At 47.0% G+C, this 19872-nt stretch overlaps 1 protein-coding gene across 3 annotated transcripts in view; it reads right to left on the bottom strand.

The window, feature by feature from the left end:
* The window catches only part of LOC139269089 (M-phase phosphoprotein 9), an 87658-nt gene that overhangs the window by 14571 nt on the left and 53215 nt on the right, over positions 1-19872 (bottom strand). For 2 of the 3 annotated variants that reach the window (XM_070888168.1, XM_070888166.1), the window contains exons 17-19: positions 16964-17142; positions 9561-9722; positions 6109-6229 (exon numbers count right to left, since the gene is read on the bottom strand). In XM_070888168.1, the coding sequence (XP_070744269.1) occupies positions 6109-6229; positions 9561-9722; positions 16964-17142 (462 nt within the window). The remainder of the gene's footprint in view (positions 1-6108; positions 6230-9560; positions 9723-16963; positions 17143-19872) is intronic. The other variant, XM_070888167.1, reaches the window with a different exon arrangement.

The following is a 19872-nucleotide window of genomic DNA, read 5'->3' on the forward strand; positions in this document are numbered from 1 at the left end:
CATATAACAGTCACTCTAGTCAAATATTGGTTTAATAAAAAATAAATAAGCCACACAACCAACCGAACTAGAATAAAATGTCAATTAAATTTACCAATTTAATGGTTATATAAAAGCACCTCTCAAATCACAACAGCTGCCTCTCAAACATCAATATACACGTACCCGTTCCAACTGCCAGGAAACCAACTAGATTGTAAAGTTCTTACTCTACAGTATGAAACCACACGAGGCACATTCTGGGGACAAGGTCACTCTGTGACCTTAACTCTTTATTCACAGGACTCCAAAGACGATGACTCTGCGTGGGACCTCCCTTTTTATATCTGTGTGATCAGGTAAGGAGTGTCTCCCACAAGTTCACCCTTGTGGTCAAGGTGTGCATCTAGGTTGAGTGTATACAGTAATATAGTGGTGTTACATTGTGGTTATATACATGACATCATCTCTCCACCCCCCCCCCCCAAAAAAGTCTTATTGGGATCATAGATTTAGTTTTTCAGGTGGTCTACGCTCCCTCGTGGAGCGCCGCAGTTGGGGCTCTGGTTGTTGAACACTGACGTGTCTGTCACCTGTGGTGATTCCGGCCTGTCCGGGCTGACCGCAGGGACTGTGCATTCTTCTGATTGCTCTTGTTGCTCGTTCACTGGCGGTGTTGTGAGCTCCATCTCATGGTCTTCTTCAGGTTCCTCCATGTCGATGCTGAACCTTTTTGTTTACTTGGTCCAGATGCTTACGGTATATCTGACCATTGTTGAGTTTTACCACAATGACCCTATTCCCCTCTGTCAATTACAGTGCCCTCAAGCCATTTGGGCCCCATGGTGTGATTGAGGACGAATACAGGATCATTTATTTCTCCCCCTCGAATTACGGTCATGGTACTCGTTTTGTGACTGGAGCTTGCCCTCAACTATGTCGGTCAGGACTGGGTGAATGAGGGACAACCAAGTTTTGAGTGTCCATTTAATTAGTAGCTCTGCGGGTGGGACCCTCGTGAGCGAGTGCGATCAGGATCTATAGGCCAGCAGGAGACGCGATAGGCGGCATTGTAGGGAGGGTCCTTGAATCCTGAGCATACCTTGCTTAATAATTTGGAACCGCACATTCCGCCTGGCCATTGGAGGCCGGCTTGAACGGCGCAGTCCTGACGTGGTTGATGCCATTGCCCGACATAAACTCCCGGAATTCATAGCTTGTGAAACATGGACCATTATCACTAACCAGGATTTCCGGCAAGCCATGGGTTGCAAAGATCGCACGTAGGCTTTCCACAGTGGTGGATGACGTGCATGAATTCAGAATGATGCACTCGATCCATTTCGAGTACGCATCTACTACAATAAGGAACATCTTTCCCATGAACGGGCCCGCGTAGTCAACATGAATGCGTGACCATGGCCTGGTGGGCCAGGGCCACGGGCTGAGCGGGGCCTCCCTGGGGGCATTACCCAGCTGGACACACGTCGTGCACTTGCGAACAGTGTTCCAGGTCTGAATCGATTCCAGGCCACCAAACGTGTGACTGGGCAATGGCCTTCATCAGCACAATGCCTGGGTGCTTGCTGTGGAGTTCCCTGATGAATGCCTCCCTGCCCTTCTGGGGCATAACTACCCGGCTGCCCCATAGTAGGCAGTTGGCTTGGATGGAGAGCCCATTCATCCGTCTGTGGAACGGTCTGACCTCCTCAGGGCATGCTCCGTGTGCGGGCGCCCAATCCCCAGTCAGGACACATTTCTTAATCAGGGATAGGAGGGGATCTCTGTTTGTCCAGATTTTGATCTGGCGGGCTGTGATGGGGGAACCTGCACTGTCAAAGGCATCGACAGCCATGACCATCTCGGCATTTTGCTCCGCTGCCCCCTCAGTGGTGGCCAGTGGAAGCCTGCTGAGCGCGTCAGCGCAATTTTCAGTGCCGGGCCAGCGCTGGATGGAGTAGTCATAAGCAGCCAGAATGAGAGCCCATCGCTGTATGCGAGCTGATGCGTTGGAATTGTTAGCCTTGCTGTCTGACAACAGGGATGTTCATGGCTTGTGGTCGGTCTCAAATTCAAACTTCCTACCAAAGAGGCATTTTTTTTAACACCATAGACACATGCAAGCGCTTCCTTCTCGACCATCCCATATCCCCGTTCTGCTTGCGAGCGTGACCTGAAGGCATAAGCCACAGGTTGTAGTTGACCCTCAGCATTGCCCTGCTGCAACACGCACCCAACCCCATAGGACGATGCATCACGTCAGAACCAATTTTTTACAGGGGTCATACAGGGTCAACAACTTGTTTGAACAAAGTAGGTTTCGCGCCCGATCAAAAGCCCGTTCCTGACAGTCCCCCCAAAACCAATCGCAACCCTTACGCGGGAGCACGTGTAGCGGCTCCAACAATGTGCTCAAGTTCGGCAGAAAATTCCCAAAATAGTTCAACAGTCCCAGGAATGAACGCAACTCCAATGTGTTGCAGGGCCTGGACGCTCGTCGAATCGCCTCAGTTTTGGATTCGGTGGGCCGAATCCCATCTGCAGCAATCCTCCTGCCCAGAAACTCAACCTCAGGAGCTAAGAACACACATTTAGACTTCTTGAGTCACAGGCCTACCCGGTCCAGTCAGTGTAGCACCTCCTCCAGGTTGTGGAGGTGTTCCTCGGTGTCTCGACCCGTGATGAGGATGTCGTCCTGGAATACGATCGTTCCAGGAATGGATTTAAGCAGACTTTCCATGTTTCTTTGAAAAATCGCGGCACTGATCGAATGCCAAACGGGCACCTGTTATAAATGAACAGTCCCTTGTGACTGGTGATGGTGGTCAGTAGTTTAGATTCATCGGCCAGTTCCTGGGTCATATAGGCTGAAGTGAGGTCCAACTTGGTGAACAGCTTGTCACCTGCCAGCGTGGCGAAGAGGTCCTCTGCTCTCAGGAGCGGGTATTGATCTTGTAGGGACACCCGATTGATAGTGGCCTTGTAGTCGCCACAGATCCTGACAGAGCCATCCGCTTTTAGGACGGGAACGATGGGGCTCGCCCAGTCGCTGAATTGAACAGGCGAGATGATGCCCTCTCTCAACAGCCGGTCCAATTGGCTCTCAATCTTTTCCCGCATCACATACGGCACCACTCTGGCTTTGTGGTGCACTGGCCTGGCGTCCGGGGTGATGTGTATCACTACTTTAGTGCCTTTGAAAGTCCCGACGTCAGGTTGGAATAGTGAATCGAATTGTTGTAGGACTTGTGAGCACGAACTTCGCACCACAGATGACATTGCGTGAACATCCCCCCATTTCCAGTTCATCTCGGCTAACCAGCTCCTCCCCAACAGTGCGGGAACATTGATCGGGACAATCCAGAGCGGCAGCCGATTCACTAACCCATTGTGTGTGACAGCCATCATTGCACTGCCTAGCAACGGAATGATTTCTTTAGTGTAAGTCCGTAATTGTGTCTCAATACGTGCTAATTTGGGTCTACTGGCTTTAAGTGGCCATAGCTTCTCAAATTGCTGAACGCCCATGAGTGACTGGCTGGCCCCAGTGTCCAGTTCCATGTGTACTGGGATACCGTTTAATAAAACCCTCATCATCATTGGTGGCGTTATGGCGTATGAACTGTGAATATTCGCCACATGGACCCGCTGAACCTCGGCGTCCATCAATTTGCCCCAAAAGTCATCCTGCCTCACAGAACCCTCTTCTGGTCCATCCGCCTCATATATTAGTCTGGTTGCAGGCTTCCTGCACATTCGAGCTAGGTGGCCACTGAGATTGCAGTTCCTGCAGACAAACTGTTGAAATCTGCAAGATCTAGCTGAGTGTTCTTCCCCACACCTCCAGCATGAGTTAAAGTTTCCATTGTTGGGAACAAAGGGACTATAGCCAGGCATTCTGCACTGACTGTCCCTTTGACTGCTCTTAAGTACCCTATTAGTGGCTGTCAATGGCCCCATCCCGGGCTGCATTGTCCACTGTGATGGCGTGAATGTCCGTTCAGCCTGCCATTGTCTCTGTTGACGTCCTACTCTGGGGTCTATTGCTGCCTGGGGAGTGTCGGACTGCCCCAGCCTGCCTGCGGGGCTCTGAGTCGCATTGATGATGATGTTGACTCCCTGATCCATCGCTGCGTTAGAGGCAGAATTGCGCAGGTATATTATTTTTGTCTCTTCCTCCCCCGCCATGAAAGTTTGAGCTATCAACGCTGCCGCTTCCAAGGTCAAATCCTTGGTCTCAATTAATTTGCGGAAAATTCCCGCATGACCGATGCCCTCGATAAAGAAGTCCCTTAGCATCTCCCCCCCTGCAGGCGTCTGTGAACTTAGAGGCTGGCCAAACGCCGGAGGTCCGCTACGAAGTCCGGTATGCTCTGTCGTTCATGACGTCGGTAGATGTAGAATCTGTGTCGGGCCATATGTATGCTACTCGCCGGTTTGAGGTGCTCTCCGATCAATTTTCTAAGTTCTTCAAAGGTTTTGTCCGCCGGCTTTTCGGGTGCTAGTAAGTCCTTCATGAGCGCGCAAGTCTTTGATCCGCAGCTGGTCAAAAGGTGAGCCCTTCGCTTGTCGGCCGCTGCATCCCCCAGCCATTCTTTCGTAACGAAGCTTTGCTGAAGCCTCTCGACAAAATCGTCCCAGTCTTCCCCAACACAGTACCGTTCCTCTGTGCTACCGGTGGCCATTCTCGTGGGTCGTGAATTTGCGTTTCTCGTCGCCAATGTAAAGTCCTTACTCTACAGTATGAAACCACACGAGGCACATTCTGGGGACAAGGTCACTCTGTGATCTTAACTCTTTATTCACAGGACTCCAAAGATGATGACCCTGCGTGGGACCTCCCTTTTTATACCCGTGTGATCAGGTAAGGAGTGTCTCCCACAAGTTCCCCCCTTGTGGTCAAGTTGTGCATCTCGGTTGAGTGTATACAGAAATACAGTGGTATTACATTGTGGTTACATACATGACATAGACCATGACAGGCAAGTAGAATAACTGTTCCATGGCATTCGGACTAAATATAGGCTGAGTTCACAACTGGTTTAACCTTTTTTAAATGTATTTTGAATTTTAACATGGCAGCATGTGATACTGTTTAAACATCTCAAAACTCCTCAGATAATGAAGCAGTCTATGTCCACATGCAGAAAGACCTGGATGACATTCAGGCTTGGGCTGATAAGTAACATTCGCGCCACACAAGTTCTAGGCAATGACTATCTCCAACAAGCGAGAGTTTAACCACCGCCCCTTGACATTCAATGGCATTACCATCACCGAATCCCCCACCATCAGCATCCTGAGAGTCATCATTGACTAGAAACTTAACTGGACCAGCCACATAAATACTGTGGCAATAAGAGGTCAGAGGCTGGGTATTCTGCAGCGAGTGTCTCACCTCCTGATTCCCCAAAGCCTTCCCACTATCTGCAAGGCACAAGTCGGGAAGTGTGATGGAATACTCTCCACTTGCCTGGATGCATGCAGCTCTAACAACACTCAAGAAGCTGGACACCATCCAGGACAAAGCAGCTGCTTGATTGGCATCCCATCCACCACCTTCAACATTCACTCCCTCCACCACCATGACTGCAGTGTGTACCATCTACAAGATGCACTGCAGCAACTCGCCAAGGCTTCTTCAGCAGCATCTCCCAAACCCGCGAACCTCTACCACCTAGAAGGACAAGGATAGCAGGCGCATGGGAACACCATCACCTGCAAGTTCCCCTCCAAGTCACACCATCCGGACTTGGAAATATATTACTATTCATCGTCACTGGGTCAAAATCCTGAAACTCCCTTCCTAACAGTACTGTGGGAGCACCTTCACCACAAGGACTGCAACGGTTCAAGAGTAATTAGGGACGGGCAATAAATGCCAGCCTCGTCAGAGATGCCCACATCTCAGGAACGAATTTTAAAAGACAGGTTGGACATAAAAAGGATTGAATACTCTGGACTGAAGCATCTGCTCACGCCTTGTGAGCACCATCCTCCCTCTAGATCACACACTTTGTCCATGTTACACAGACAAGCCCTACTGCCTCACTATTTGATGAAGAACTCATGGATAATGATCTGTTATTATGAGCTTCAGATTTTACCCAGTTGGGAGGAATTAGTTACCTTGTCACTGTGTTTTCTTCTTTGCCAAGGAGGTGATTAAACCCAGGGGACAGGTTCTCTTTAGGGCAGCGCTTGGGACTGGACTTAGCAGATAATGATGTTAGCAAAGTGTTTCGTTTAGCTGTCAAAGAAAAAATATCAGTATTTGAACAAGTGCATTGTAAAATTCATCATCAGCTGGATTACAGCACTTTCCAGGAAAAATACATCAGCTGGTTGGCATTACAGATAAGAGTGTGACATTTTTTTTAATGCCATTTTATTCTGCTAAATTATTCCCTATCTTCAGTCCCCAAATCCTGCTTTCTGCTGCTGACAGGGAATGAAAGTGGCCTGTTCCCAGACTGCTAATATGTCTTACAGCTGGAGGCCAAGAAGTACCACTGACTTCGCTGATGTGACTTTCCCGGCCCACGGCAGGGAGACACCACAGTCTCTCTCAGTAACACTACTTAGCACGGCTCAAGAGCTGGAATCGTGCCCATGTTCACCCCTCACACCATCACTCACTGAATTGCAGGACAAATTACTAACAAAGTCTCAGACGTCATTGCCATGTTGCAGTTAACCTTACCATGAAATTCAATTCTCGGAAGGCTTACTGAGGCAAATCCCTAACTGCAAAGTCATGTAGTCGGACAATAAACTAGAAGAATATTTTCTTTTTCAGATTATCGATTCCATGACTAAGGTTGCCAAGATTTCATAACTCCTAGTTTTTGCTGATTTTTAATTTTATATATAAATATAGTTGTCAACTCTGGTGACTGCAGCTGTATTTCATCCATCGGTAATACAATAGCAATGTCATGCAGTGTTCTAGAGTTTATTTGAGAAAATATCTAAGATTCTAGTGGGAGTTGCGCACCCACAGACAAGCAAAGCAAGTTCAAACTGTTCTTTCATAAATGCACAACTCATAACAAAACCCATGAACACCCAAGAAAATACAGGTTGAACCTCCATTACCCGGAACCCTCGAGACCTGGCCTGTTCTGGATAAGGGATTTTACTGGACGGGGGGGCGGGTCATGTTAAATTGGATGGTACAAGTACTGAGCAAGGGGATATCGGGGCTGGCTGGCTTGGGGCTGGGAGTACGACAGAGAGATCAATGGGGTGGGGGGGTGGGTGGGGAGGGTGGATCGCGGCGTCAGGCCAGCGATTGCGGGAGTTGGCAGCGAGGAAGGACTTCAATTTGTTCATGTTTTGCAATGGTTCTGGACGAGGGGTGGTTGTGGATAAGGGCGGTTCAACCTGTACTGCAAACATCTTTGTTTAAACTGCCGTCATCATTACTGCTAACAGGAAAGCGGAAAATAAAAGTCGTTGTACTCCTCATTCTTTGTGTATCAGAGATTCACTCCATATATCCAAAACACCTTCCTACACATTCTATCAGAGTCCTTCTTGACCCAGTAAGTTAGGTCCCATGTGTGGAACACAAACACAGGATTGTACCCCACTAGCAAGGCTGGTTCTGGCTAGGCAAACAGCAGAAAGTTCACAGGGGCTCGTCTTCAAAATAATCATCCGTGAAGCTGCCTCCACCTCCTCCCCCCCTCCACCCTCCCCGGGCCTTAACCTCCCTAACTCTCCCACCCACTCTAACTCAGGGTCCTTTTTTTTGAAGTTTCTCACCTTTTGCCTCCTGTCCTCTGCAAGCTATCTCGTCAATGAGAACTACTTCCTGCTCAATTCCTTTCCCCCTCAATTCCTGCTAACAACTCCCTTTCCCAACCCCATGTTAGTGGATATCAATGATTTCCTTTTCCAAAATTTACATCACCCACTCTCAAAAACTCAAATCATCCGTCCTATCTCCAACCTCCCTTTCCTCCGTAGAGTCTTGAATGCGTTGTTGCCTCCCAGCTTGTTGCTTTTCTCTACTGAAGCACCTCCAGTCCAGCTTCCATCCTGCTCACATCAAGGAAATGCCTCAGCAAAAGTCACAAATGATATCCTTTTATGAGTGACCATGGTGAATTTTCCATCCTTCACCCTTCCGTAATATTTAATGAGGTTGACCATATCATCCTCCTCCAATGGTACTCCTGCATGTGACTATCCTTGTAATCCTTTCTGAACATGAGTGCATTTGCAGTAAAGTCTTCTCTTCCTTGCCCTGCACTATGACAGTGGGTATCCCTCAGGATCTCTGTCCCCTCCTCTTCCTTATCTACAGGTTGCCCCGAGGTGACATCATCTACAGGCATGGGTCAGCTTTCACATGTACACAAAGGATACCCACCTCGATCTCTTCACCAGCTCTCATGACTTGTCGATTGTCTCCGTGCTGTCAAATATCTGGTCCAAAATCATATCCTGGATGACACAACTTCTCCAGCTCAACAGTAGGAAGACTGTAGCCACTGCCTTTGACTCAGCACCACAAACTCCACTTTCTTCCCACTGACTTCATCTCGCTCCCAATTCCCAGACTGAACCATACTGTTAGCAATATTGACATCCTGCTCAACTCTGAGCTCAACTTTAAACACCACTTTTCATTCAACACCAAGACTACTTATCTCCACAACACTGCCACCCTCTATCCCTTTGCCACTGAAACTCTAGTACATGACCTTGAGAGTTCACCACTTTAACTCTTCATTTGCTGCCCGCTAATCCACCACTCTCCATAAAATCCAACTTGCCAAAACTATGCTGCACATATTTTGTCCACACACCCATCACTCTTATCCTTGCTGACCTACAATGGCTACTTAGCCACATTCTTTAAATTAGCATTCCAGATTTCTTTGTGGTTTGAAGTGCCAGCTTGGCTCAGTGACAGCACTCCTAGCTCGGAGTCAGAACAATGTGAGTTTAAGCCACATTATCTCATTTGTGTTTGTGGACTCTTACTGTGCACAAATTAGCTCTGCATTTGCTTACACAACAACAGTGATTACACTTCAAAAGTAACTGATTGGCTGTGAAGCACTTTGGGATATCCTGAGGATGTGAAAGGCACTATATAAATGCGAGTTTTCTTCTTTCATTTACATTTTAATTCACACAAGTGGGTAATTACAATATTTTAATTTTAATATAATGCATTCTGAGATCCATGCAACATATACTCAGCTTTGGTCAATTTAAACATAGGAATTGCTAGATGTAAAAAGACCAAGGTCCATCTAGCTCGTCTTCTACCATCCTGGTAGTCACCAGATACGTAATGGAGTTGTGCAGAAATTTGAGATAAGGATTGTATTTAGGTGAAGATTACTATTGTGAAATTACATTACACGTAAATCAACATTAAGATTTTATTTTAAAAACACATAATTAATCCTGATTTTTGCTCTTTGTCACTGTACCTTTGCCACAACTGACAGAAAAGAAGCCAATACAGGAAAGGTTGCTAGATAGGTTAACAAAAACAGAGAAGAAGAAATGGTCAACAATCAAGTTTTTAAACATTTTCAAAGGGTTCACATTCTTACTTGGTGTACAAGTGGGTGTCGACCTCCTATTTGAAGGGGGTACAGAAGACGATCTTTGTCCTGGGGGAGAACTACTGCCTTTTGATCTAGTTCGATCCATAGACTGGCCTCTACTGTAGGTGGAGTCCACAAATCCTACAGTCTGTCTGCGATTCAAGAATTCTGTTTAAAACAAATAAATGAACGATGCTTCTACATTTATCAGAGGGTGTTTCATTTTACAGCTTCCTCAATGACCGAGTTGTAAAACTAAGCCACACAGACCAGGAAGATTGTAGGTTTGGTTTCTGGTGTATGCTCAACTAGTAATCTTAGTCAGGTCTCTATCTCTGGATTAACACTACTCCTGCCTACAATTCGGTTACCCTTGCTGCTCAGTGTGTGTATATGGACCAATTATAATGCCCCCACAATTGAAAAGCCTGCCAAAATTTATTAGACACTCACTATCTAGGTTTACAAGTGAATATTCAAAAGCAAGATTCCAGAGTTGGCAAAGCCGATGGAACTCTCCCTCTACCCCTAGCACAAGTCAGAGCTTTCAGGAGGGAAGGAAGACAGTGAGTGAGTCAGAAAGCAAGAGCCCATACAAAAGAACCAAAGTGGATAAGAGAGAGCATACAAGATATAGGGCCTGAAATTCATCGACATACCACCCACAAACCACTCAAAAACACAAGCTTTGTCAAAAAACAGGTACATACCACCGGCGGAAGTTTCATCAGTGGCACACCGCCCGCCCATGCAAACTGCCAACATACCACCGACATAACGCCGGAAATGCATACCATCCTGGAGAAGGCGCTTTTAAGTGGAGCTTATGTGGGCGGTATGTACACAGAGCTGACAGGTTTGTTTGATATTACACAGATCTTTATAGTTCTCCATAGTTTGATGTATTTTTAAATAGATTGTAATATCTTCCAGTGTTAGGCAATAATATAAATGGCCTAATAAAGCCTTATTTACTCCTTTATTAATGAACTTTAATAAAAATGTTATTAGTCTCTCTCACCCCATTTCTCCCACACCCCAGTCTCTCTCCCCCCCCCCAGTTTCTCTCTCACCCCCCCAGACCCCAGTCTCTCTCTCCCACACCTCAGTCTTTCCCCCCCCCCCCCCGCCACGATAGCTTCCCCCCCCACCACAGCAATCTCTCCCCCCTCCCTCCACACATCGATCTCTTCCCCCTCCCCGCCACACAACAATCTCTCTCCTCTTCACCTCCCCCCCCACACACAGTGATCTATCCCCCCCCCCACACAGTGATCTCAGGCAGGCAATCTCTGGGCTCTCGTCGGTGCCTCTTTGGAGGCGGAGCTTGACAGCCGCATGTGCGTACACACAACTCGGGAGCCGAAGATTCAAAAGGCCTCCTCCGCCACCGCCCGCTGCACTCCGCTCAGCGCCAAGAAAAGTGGGATGAAACTCTCCCAGGCGGTAATAATTGAAGCACCGCCCAGGGATCACTGAAAAAAACGGGCGGAACTTGTGTTTCACCAATTTTGGCCCTTATAGTCACTTCATACGGCATATTAAATGAAACAAAAATATTATACACAGAAATACATAGAAGCTATAACACGGATACAGGAAAGTCGGCCCAACCAGTCCGTGTGGGTGTTTACCCTCCACTCTAGCAAATAGTCCCAATCACATTTACCCATCTTATTCACATATCCCTTCAACCCCTTTTCCTTCATCCAGCTATCCAATCTAAGCTCGAATGTTGACGCAGTTTCTGCCTCAACCACGAATCCTGGAAATGAATTGCTCACAACTCTCGGTGTGAGGAAGTTTCTCCTGCCCGCCGTGCTAAATCTTTTACATTTAATCTTCCATCAATGGCCCCTTGTTCCTGAACCCTCAACTACTGGAAACAGTCTGCTTCTATCTACCCGGTCTCATCATAGTGATAGTGGTAGGGGATTTAATAGTTAAGGGAATAGAGGCATTTCTGTGGCCGTAGACGTGACTCCAGGATGGTATGGTGCTTCCCTGGTGCTCGGATCAAGGATGTCACAGAGTGAACGCAGGGCATTTTGGGGGGAAGAGGGTAAACAGCTAGAGATCGTGGTCCATATCCGGGCCAATGACATAGAATAAAAGAGGGATGAGATCCTGCAGGCAGAATTTAGGGAGTGAGGATAAAAATTAAAGGTTAGGACCTCAAAGGTAGTAATCTCCGGGTTACTACCGGTGCCACATGCTAATGAGTACAAGAACAGATGGATTGAGAGGATGAATGTGTGGCTGGAAAGTTGGTGCAGAAGGGAGGGCTTTAAATTTCTGAGGCATTGGGACCACTTCTGGGGGAGCTAGGACCTGTACAAACTAGATGGGTTGCACCTCAACAGCGCCGGCATCAATATCCTCGCAGGGAGTTTTGCTGGTGCTGTTGGAGAGAGTTTAAACTAGCTTGGCAGGGGGATGGGAACCTGAGAATGGATTCAATAGGGAAGGAAGTAAAGCTGAAATTGGAAAGCAATAATGTAGAAAGTGAATCTGTAAGACAGAGGAAACAAGGGTTAGTAAGTAGTAATTAAGGAGGTCTTCCTGTGCTAAATGGTATATACTTCAATGCAAGTAGTATAGCAAATAAGGTGAATGAGCTGAGAGCACAGGTAGACACTTGGGAGTATGACATTATAGCCATTACAGAGACACGGCTGAAAGAGGGGAAGGTTTGGCAGTTAAATATTCCTGGTTACAGGATTTTTAGACAAGACAGAGAGGGGTTAAAAAGCAAGGGGAATTTGCGGTATTGATGAAAGAAACTATTACAGCTGTGAGGAGGGATGATATGTTAGAGGGATCAAATGAGGCCATATGGGTCGAACTGAAAAATAAAAAAGGGGCGATCACACTGCTGGGCGTGTACTATACACCCCCAAACAAGGGAAGGAAGATAGAAGAGCAAATATGTTGGTAAATTTCTGTGAAGTCCAAAAATCATATGGCAGTAATAGTAGGGGATTTCAACTATCCTAATATTGATTGGGACAAATGTAGTGTGACGGGTATAGAGGGTGCAGAATTCTTAAAATGCATTAAAGAGAACTTTTTTAGTCAGTATGTAACAAGCCCAACTTGAGAGGGGGTGGTTTTGGATTTAGTTTTGGGGAATGAAGCTGGGCAGATGGAAGGGGCATTAGTGGGAGAGCACTTGGGTGCCAGTGACCATAATTCATTCAGATTCAAGGTAGTTATGGATAAGGACAAGGATAGACCGGGAATAAAAGTCCCAAATTGGGGAAAAGCTAACTTTGAGCTAACCAAGAGGGTCGATGAGGGTAGTGCGTATGATGTAGTGTATATGGACTTAAACAAAGCTTTTGATAAGGTCCCACATGGTAGACTGGTCCGAAGGTAAAAGCTCATGGAATCCAGGGCAAAGTGGCTAGTTGGATTCAAAATTGGCTTAGAGATAGGAAGCAAAGGGTAATAATTGATGAATGTTTTTGTGACTGAAAGGTTCCAGTGGGGTTCCGCAGGGCTCAGTACTGGGTCCCTTATTTTTTGTGGTATACATCAATGATCTAGATTTGAATATAGGGAGTATGATTAAGAAGTTTGCAGATGACACTAAAATTAGCTGTGTGGTTGATAATGAAGAGGAAAGTCATGGACTGCAGGAGGAAATCAATCTACTGGTCAGGTGGGCAGAGCAGTGGCAAATGGAATTTAATTCAGAGAAGTGTAAGTTAATGCACTTGGGGAGGACTAATAAGGAAAAGGTATACATATTAAAACAGTAGGCCACTTAGAAGTGTAGATGAATAAAGGGACCTTGGAGAGTGCTTGTCCACAAATCCCTGAAAGTAGCAGGCAAGGTGGATAAGTGGTTAAGAAGGCATACGGAATGCTTGCCTTTATTGGCTGAGGCATAGAATACAGGAGCAGGGAGGTTATGCTTAAATTGTATAATACTCTGGTTAGGCCACAGCTGGAGAACTGCGTGCAGTTCTGGTCGCCGTATTATAGGAAGGACGTGATTGCACTGGAGAGGGCGCAGAGGAAATGTATGAGGATGCTGCCTGGAATGGAGAATCTTAGCTATGAGGACAGATTGGATAGGCTGGGTTTGTTCTCCTTGGAACCAAGGAGGCTGAGAGGAAACCTCATTGAGGTGTATAACATTTTGAGGGGCATAACATTTTGAGGGGCCTAGATATAGTGGATAGCAAGGGCCTATTTCCCTTGGTGGATGAGGGCAATTACGAGGGGGCATAGTTTTAAAGTGGTTGGTGGAAGGTTTAGATGGTTGAGGGGAAGCTTCTTCACGCAGAGGGTTGTGGTGGTCTGGAACTCACTGCCTGGAAGGGTGGTGGAGGTAGAAACCCTTACCACATTTAAAAGGTGCTTGGATGGACACTTAAAGTGCCGTAACCTGCAGGGTTACAGATCGAGAGCTGGTAAGTGGGATTAGACTGGATAACCTCTTGTTGACTGGCGCAGATACGATGGCAAGTACTTCAGGGAATCTAATATGGCAGAGTGATCACCTGGACTAGTTTTAATCGCCTGGATGGATCAGAGAGGAATTTTCCCAGATTTATTTTCCCCCAATTGGCCTGGATTTTTATCTGTTTTTTTGCCTCTCCCAGGAGATCGCATGGCTCCGGTTGGGGTGGACTATAAAATGTTGCGATGCATGGGATATCACAGTTGTGTGGGGTGGACTGGTTGGGCCGGATGCTCTTTACCTTTCCGCCATTGTTCATTGGTTTATATGTAACCATCAGGACTGCTGACCGAGGGCCGTGTGGCTCTTTGTCGGCCGGTGTGGACACGATGGGTCAAAATGGCCTCCTTCCGCGCTGTAAATTTCTATGTTTTTATCATTTAAAACACTAACATAAGAAATAGGAACAGGAGTAGACCATACGGCCCCCCGAGCCTGCTCCGCCATTCAACACGATCATGACTGATCCGATCATGGACTCAGCTCCACTTCCCTGCTCGCTCCCCATAACCCCTTATTCCCTTATCGTTTAAGAAACTGTCGATTTCTGTCTTAAATTTATTCAATGTCCCAGCTTCCACAGCTCTCTGAGGCAGCGAATTCCACAGATTCACAACCCTCAGAGAAGAAATTTCTCCTCATCTCAGTTTTAAATGGGCGGCCCCTTATTCTAAGATTATGCCCTCGAGTTCTAGTCTTCCCCATCAGTGGAAACATCCTCTCTGCATCCACCTTGTCAAGCCCCCTCAATCTTATACGTTTCTCATTCTTCTGAATTCCAATGAGTAGAGGCCCAACCTACTCAACCTTTCCTCATAAGTCAACCCCTCATCTCCAGAATCAAACTAGTATTCCCGGTGTGGCCTCACCACTACCCTGTATAACTGTAGCAAGACTTCCCTGCTTTTATACTCCATCCCTTTTGCAATAAAGGCCAAGATTCCATTGGCCTTCCTGATCACTTGCTATACCTACAGACTACCCATTTGTGTTTCATGCACAAGTACCCCCAAGTCCCGCTGTACTGCAGCACTTTACAATCTATCGCCATTAAATAATAACTTGCTCTTTGATTTTTTCTGCCAAAGTACATGACCTCACACTTTCCAAGATTATACTCCATCTGCCAAATGTTTGCCCACTCACTTAGCCTGTCTATGTCCTTTTGCAGATTTTTTGTGTCCTCTTCACACATTGCTTTTCCTCCCATCTTTGTATTGTCAGCAAACTTGGCTACATTACACGTGGTCCCTTCTTCCATATTTCCCTGTAATCTGTGTTCCAAGAAAAAAAGACCAAATTTTTCCAAGTCTATCATCATATTTGTATTCCCCAATTCCAGGCAGTATCCTAGTGAATCTGTATTGCAACTTCCCTAAAGCTTCAACATCCTTCCTAGTGTGGAGCCTAATACTGTACGCAATACTCTAACTGAGATCTCATTACGGGTTTATTCTCATCATTACCTCTTGCCTTTTATATTCTATATGTCGAGACAAAACCTAGGTTTTCTACAGCTTTATCAACACTAAGTTGGGTGGCAGTGTGAGCTGCGAGGAGGATGCTGTGAGGCTGCAGAGCGACTTGGATAGGTTAAGTGAGTGGGCAAATGCATGGCAGATGAAGTATAATGTGGATAAATGTGAGGTTATCCACTTTGGTGGTAAAAACAGAGAGACAGACTATTATCTGAATGGTGACAGATTAGGAAAAGGGGAGGTGCAAAGAGACCTGGGTGTCATGGTACATCAGTCATTGAAGGTTGGCATGCAGGTACAGCAGGCGGTTAAGAAAGCAAATGGCATGTTGGCCTTCATAGCAAGGGGATTTGAGTACAGGGGCAGGAAGGTGTTGCTACAGTTGTACATGGCATTGGTGAGGCCACACCTGGAGTATTGTGTACAGTTTTGGTCTCCTAACCTGAGGAAGGAGATTCTTGCTATTGAGGGAGTGCAGCGAAGGTTCATCAGACTGATTCCCGGGATGGCGGGACTGACCTATCAAGAAAGACTGGATCAACTGGGCTTGTATTCACTGGAGTTCAGAAGAATGAGAGGGGACCTCATAGAAATATTTAAAATTCTGACGGGGTTAGACAGGTTAGATGCAGGAAGAATGTTCCCAATGTTGGGGAAGTCCAGAACCAGAGGTCACAGTCTAAGGATAAGGGGTAAGCCATTTAGGACCGAGATGCGGAGGAACTTCTTCACCCAGAGAGTGGTGAACCTGTGGAATTCTCTACCACAGAAAGTTGTTGAGGCCAATTCACTAAATATATCCAAAAAGGAGTTAGATGAGGTCCTTACTACTAGGGGGATCAAGGGGTATGGCGAGAAAGCAGGAATGGGGTACTGAAGTTGTATGTTCAGCCATGAACTCATTGAATGGCGGTGCAGGCTAGAAGGGCCGAATGGCCTACTCCTGCACCTATTTTCTATGTTTCTATCCCGAGGTGTTGCCTTTAACATCCTGTGAACCTGCCCCCTGCCCACCCTTCCCTACAATATATTCTGCTTTTCCACAGCACCAAGCCTACTTCCATTCAGAGTATAATTACCGTTATGTTTTTACCAAAATACATCATCTGAAACTTACATTGAATTCCATCTGCCATTTTTTAGCCCATTTTGAATAATGCACTGACAGAATATTTAAGCTGTAAGCAATGTTTTTTATTATTACAATAGTGATGCTCCGAAGACTTCACTAGAATACTAAAAGCATCTTTCATAGTGGAAGTAGGATATATTGACATGCATCAGGGAAGAGAATTCACACAGAACAGTCTAAAAAAAAGTGATATAATGACATCCCAAGAAATCCATGTTTTTTTATTGAAGCTAAATGGATTTAATTTTCAATCCAAATGTAGTTGACCAAACAGCAAATAATGTGCAGCAAGATGAGCAGAATAAAACGGCAGAAAAAAGGGCCTTACTTGTAGCATCACCTGCTTCTGAGACATCATGTAATGGTGTTTGTACTCCCCAGCTTTCAGACACTTTTCTGGCATCAAGCTTTTTTAATGCTTTCAGAATGGGAGGAATTGGTTCCTCCAAATCATTTGAAGAGTCTTTCTGACTGCAGGGGTGATCCTTCTCCGGGGGAGAATGGTACCTAGGCAAAACAGCAAGAGAAAAAGGCGTCCGTTTCCAAGTACCACCTGTGGTTCTGTAACCCATCTCACATATTTGGAAGTTAAAACTAACACAAATACCATAACTTTATTTTAAATCAGTGCAACAATATTTATACCTGGAGATAGTGTCACAATTAGAACAAAAGGCAAAAAAATGTTTTAGTGAAGTCACTGCAGCCAAACAGCTTAGTTCCCATCATACATATATTACAAATCTTAAGTCTATGTGCACTTTTACCATTATAAATATCAATGTCCACATTTATGATGGAAACTGCCTATGAACATTTGTAATGCTTTAATAACATGCTCCCACAAGTGGAGGGGGAGGGGGCAACAATGCCGCCACTAATAGGAGGGTGTCATTATAGCAAGATACGTTTGCATAGACAGTCTCCATTATAATTGTGCACACAGGAATTTATAATGGAAATACAAAATGTATGACTAAAATGGAGACTAAATTATATCTACGCACACTGGCGTAATTATCCATTCTCTAATCTCCCTTTACCTGACTACAATTTATCTGGACACCCCATATGCAATGTCACAGGAAATGAACGAGTTTAGAATAAAATTTTATATCCAATTTGCAGCATTTCAATTACTTACCTCACACTTGCATCATCAGATTATATAATGAACAGCCATGAGATTCAATCTGTTTCCCTTCATAGCACCAAGTGTAACTCACTTGTGACTTTATCACTTGTAAGTTATGAAGTGTTGTGTAACAGAAATCATATCCCCATCATATATCATATATCTTCTGTAACACAAGGAGTGATTTTTGGCAAATAATAAGCTAATGAGAGTAGCTGGTTTCTCTGGTTTATGCAGGGTCAATGATAAGTGTCCTGTTTGTATCGAGTCACCGTGCTCTTTACCAACACACTATTTCGCTCCACTACGACACCTAGGGGTCAAGTTTCGACCTGAGTTGCTCCTATTTTTTTTGAGCAACTAGTTTAGAATGGAGTATCTTAGAAATTGCAATTCTCTGCATTTAGTTTGTTCCAGTTCTATGAGTTAGAATAGTTTTATTTTAGAACAGATTTTTTTTTCAAAAAGGGGGTGTGTCCGGCCACTTACGCCTGTTTTGCAAGTTTAGGCAGCAAAAACTTACTCCAAACTAACTTAGAATGGAGTAAGTAGATTTTTGTACGCTCAGAAAAACCTTGCCTACACTTACAAGTCAGGCGTAAGGAACGAGAGATGGGGTGGGGGGGCGGGGGGAGGGAAGTTTGCAAACATGAAACACATCACTTTTACAAATAAAGAGCCATCATCAATAATGATAAATAAATCAATAAATCAATCAAAAAACATTTTTAAAATAATTTTTTTTTTAATTTAAAAAAATAAATAAAAAATTAAGTTTCTACTCACCAACTGCAGCACCGGGAGCCGCCCCCCCCCCCGCCCCCCGCCCCCGTGTCTCTCTCTCTCTCTCTGTCTGTCAGTGTCTCTCTGTGTTTCTGACAGCGAGGGGTGGGGGGGGGGGGGGGGGGAGGAAGGGGGGAGGGAGAAAGGGAGGGGAGAGGAGAGGGAGAGAGAGGAGAGAGGAGAGAGGGGAGAGGGGAGAGGGGAGAGGGGAGAGGGGAGAGGGGAGAGGGGAGAGGGGAGAGGGGAGAGGGGAGAGGGGAGAGGGGAGAGGGGAGAGGGGAGAGGGGAGAGGGGAGAGGGGAGAGGGGAGAGGGGAGAGGGGAGAGGGGAGAGAGGAGAGAGGAGAGAGGAGAGAGGAGAGAGGAGAGGAGAGAGGAGAGAGGAGAGAGGAGAGAGGAGAGGGGGAGGAGAGGGAGAGAGGGAGAGAGGGAGAGAGGGAGAGAGGGAGAGAGGGAGCGAGGGAGGAGAGGGAGAGAGGGACGAGAGGAGAGGAGAGAGAGGGAGGGAGGGGAGAGGAGAGGGAGAGAGGGAGGGGAGAGGAGAGGGAGAGAGGGAGGGGAGAGAGGGAGGGGAGAGGAGAGGGAGAGAGGGAGGGGAGAGGAGAGGGAGAGAGGGAGGGGAGAGGAGAGGGAGAGAGGGAGGGGAGAGGAGAGGAGAGGGAGAGAGGGAGGGGAGAGGAGAGGGAGAGGAGAGGAGAGGGAGAGAGGGAGCGGGGGATGTGAGGGAGAGAGGGAGCGGGGAGGAGAGTTATGGGGGAGGAGAGTTATGGGGGAGGAGAGTTATGGGGGAGGAGAGGAAGGGGGGGAGGAGAGGAAGGGGGGGAGGAGAGGAAGGGGGGGGAGGAGAGGAAGGGGGGGGAGGAGAGGAAGGGGGGGGAGGAGAGGAAGGGGGGGGAGGAGAGGAAGGGGGGGGAGGAGAGGAAGGGGGGGGAGGAGAGGAAGGGGGGGGAGGAGAGGAAGGGGGGGGAGGAGAGGAAGGGGGGGATGAGAGGAAGGGGGGGATGAGAGGGAGTGGGGGAGGGGGGAGGAGAAGCAGAGAGGAAGGGAGGGGGAGAGTTATGGGGGGAGGAGGAGGTAGATGGGGGGGGAAGGAGCGGGAGAGAGGGGTGGGGGGGAAGGAGAGGGGGAGGAGAGGGAGAGGGGGGAGGAGAGGGAGAGAGGAGAGGGAGGAGAGGGAGAGGGGGGGGAGGAGAGGGAGAGAGGGGGGGAGGAGAGGGAGAGGGGGGGGAGGGAGGAGAGGGAGAGGGGGGGGGAGGAGAGGGAGAGAGGGGGGAGATGAGGAGAGGGAGGGGGGAGGAGAGGGAGCGAGGGGGGAGGAGA

This window comes from Pristiophorus japonicus, chromosome 8 (genome assembly GCF_044704955.1).
Source record: "Pristiophorus japonicus isolate sPriJap1 chromosome 8, sPriJap1.hap1, whole genome shotgun sequence".
NCBI classification, from domain to species: domain Eukaryota; kingdom Metazoa; phylum Chordata; class Chondrichthyes; family Pristiophoridae; genus Pristiophorus; species Pristiophorus japonicus.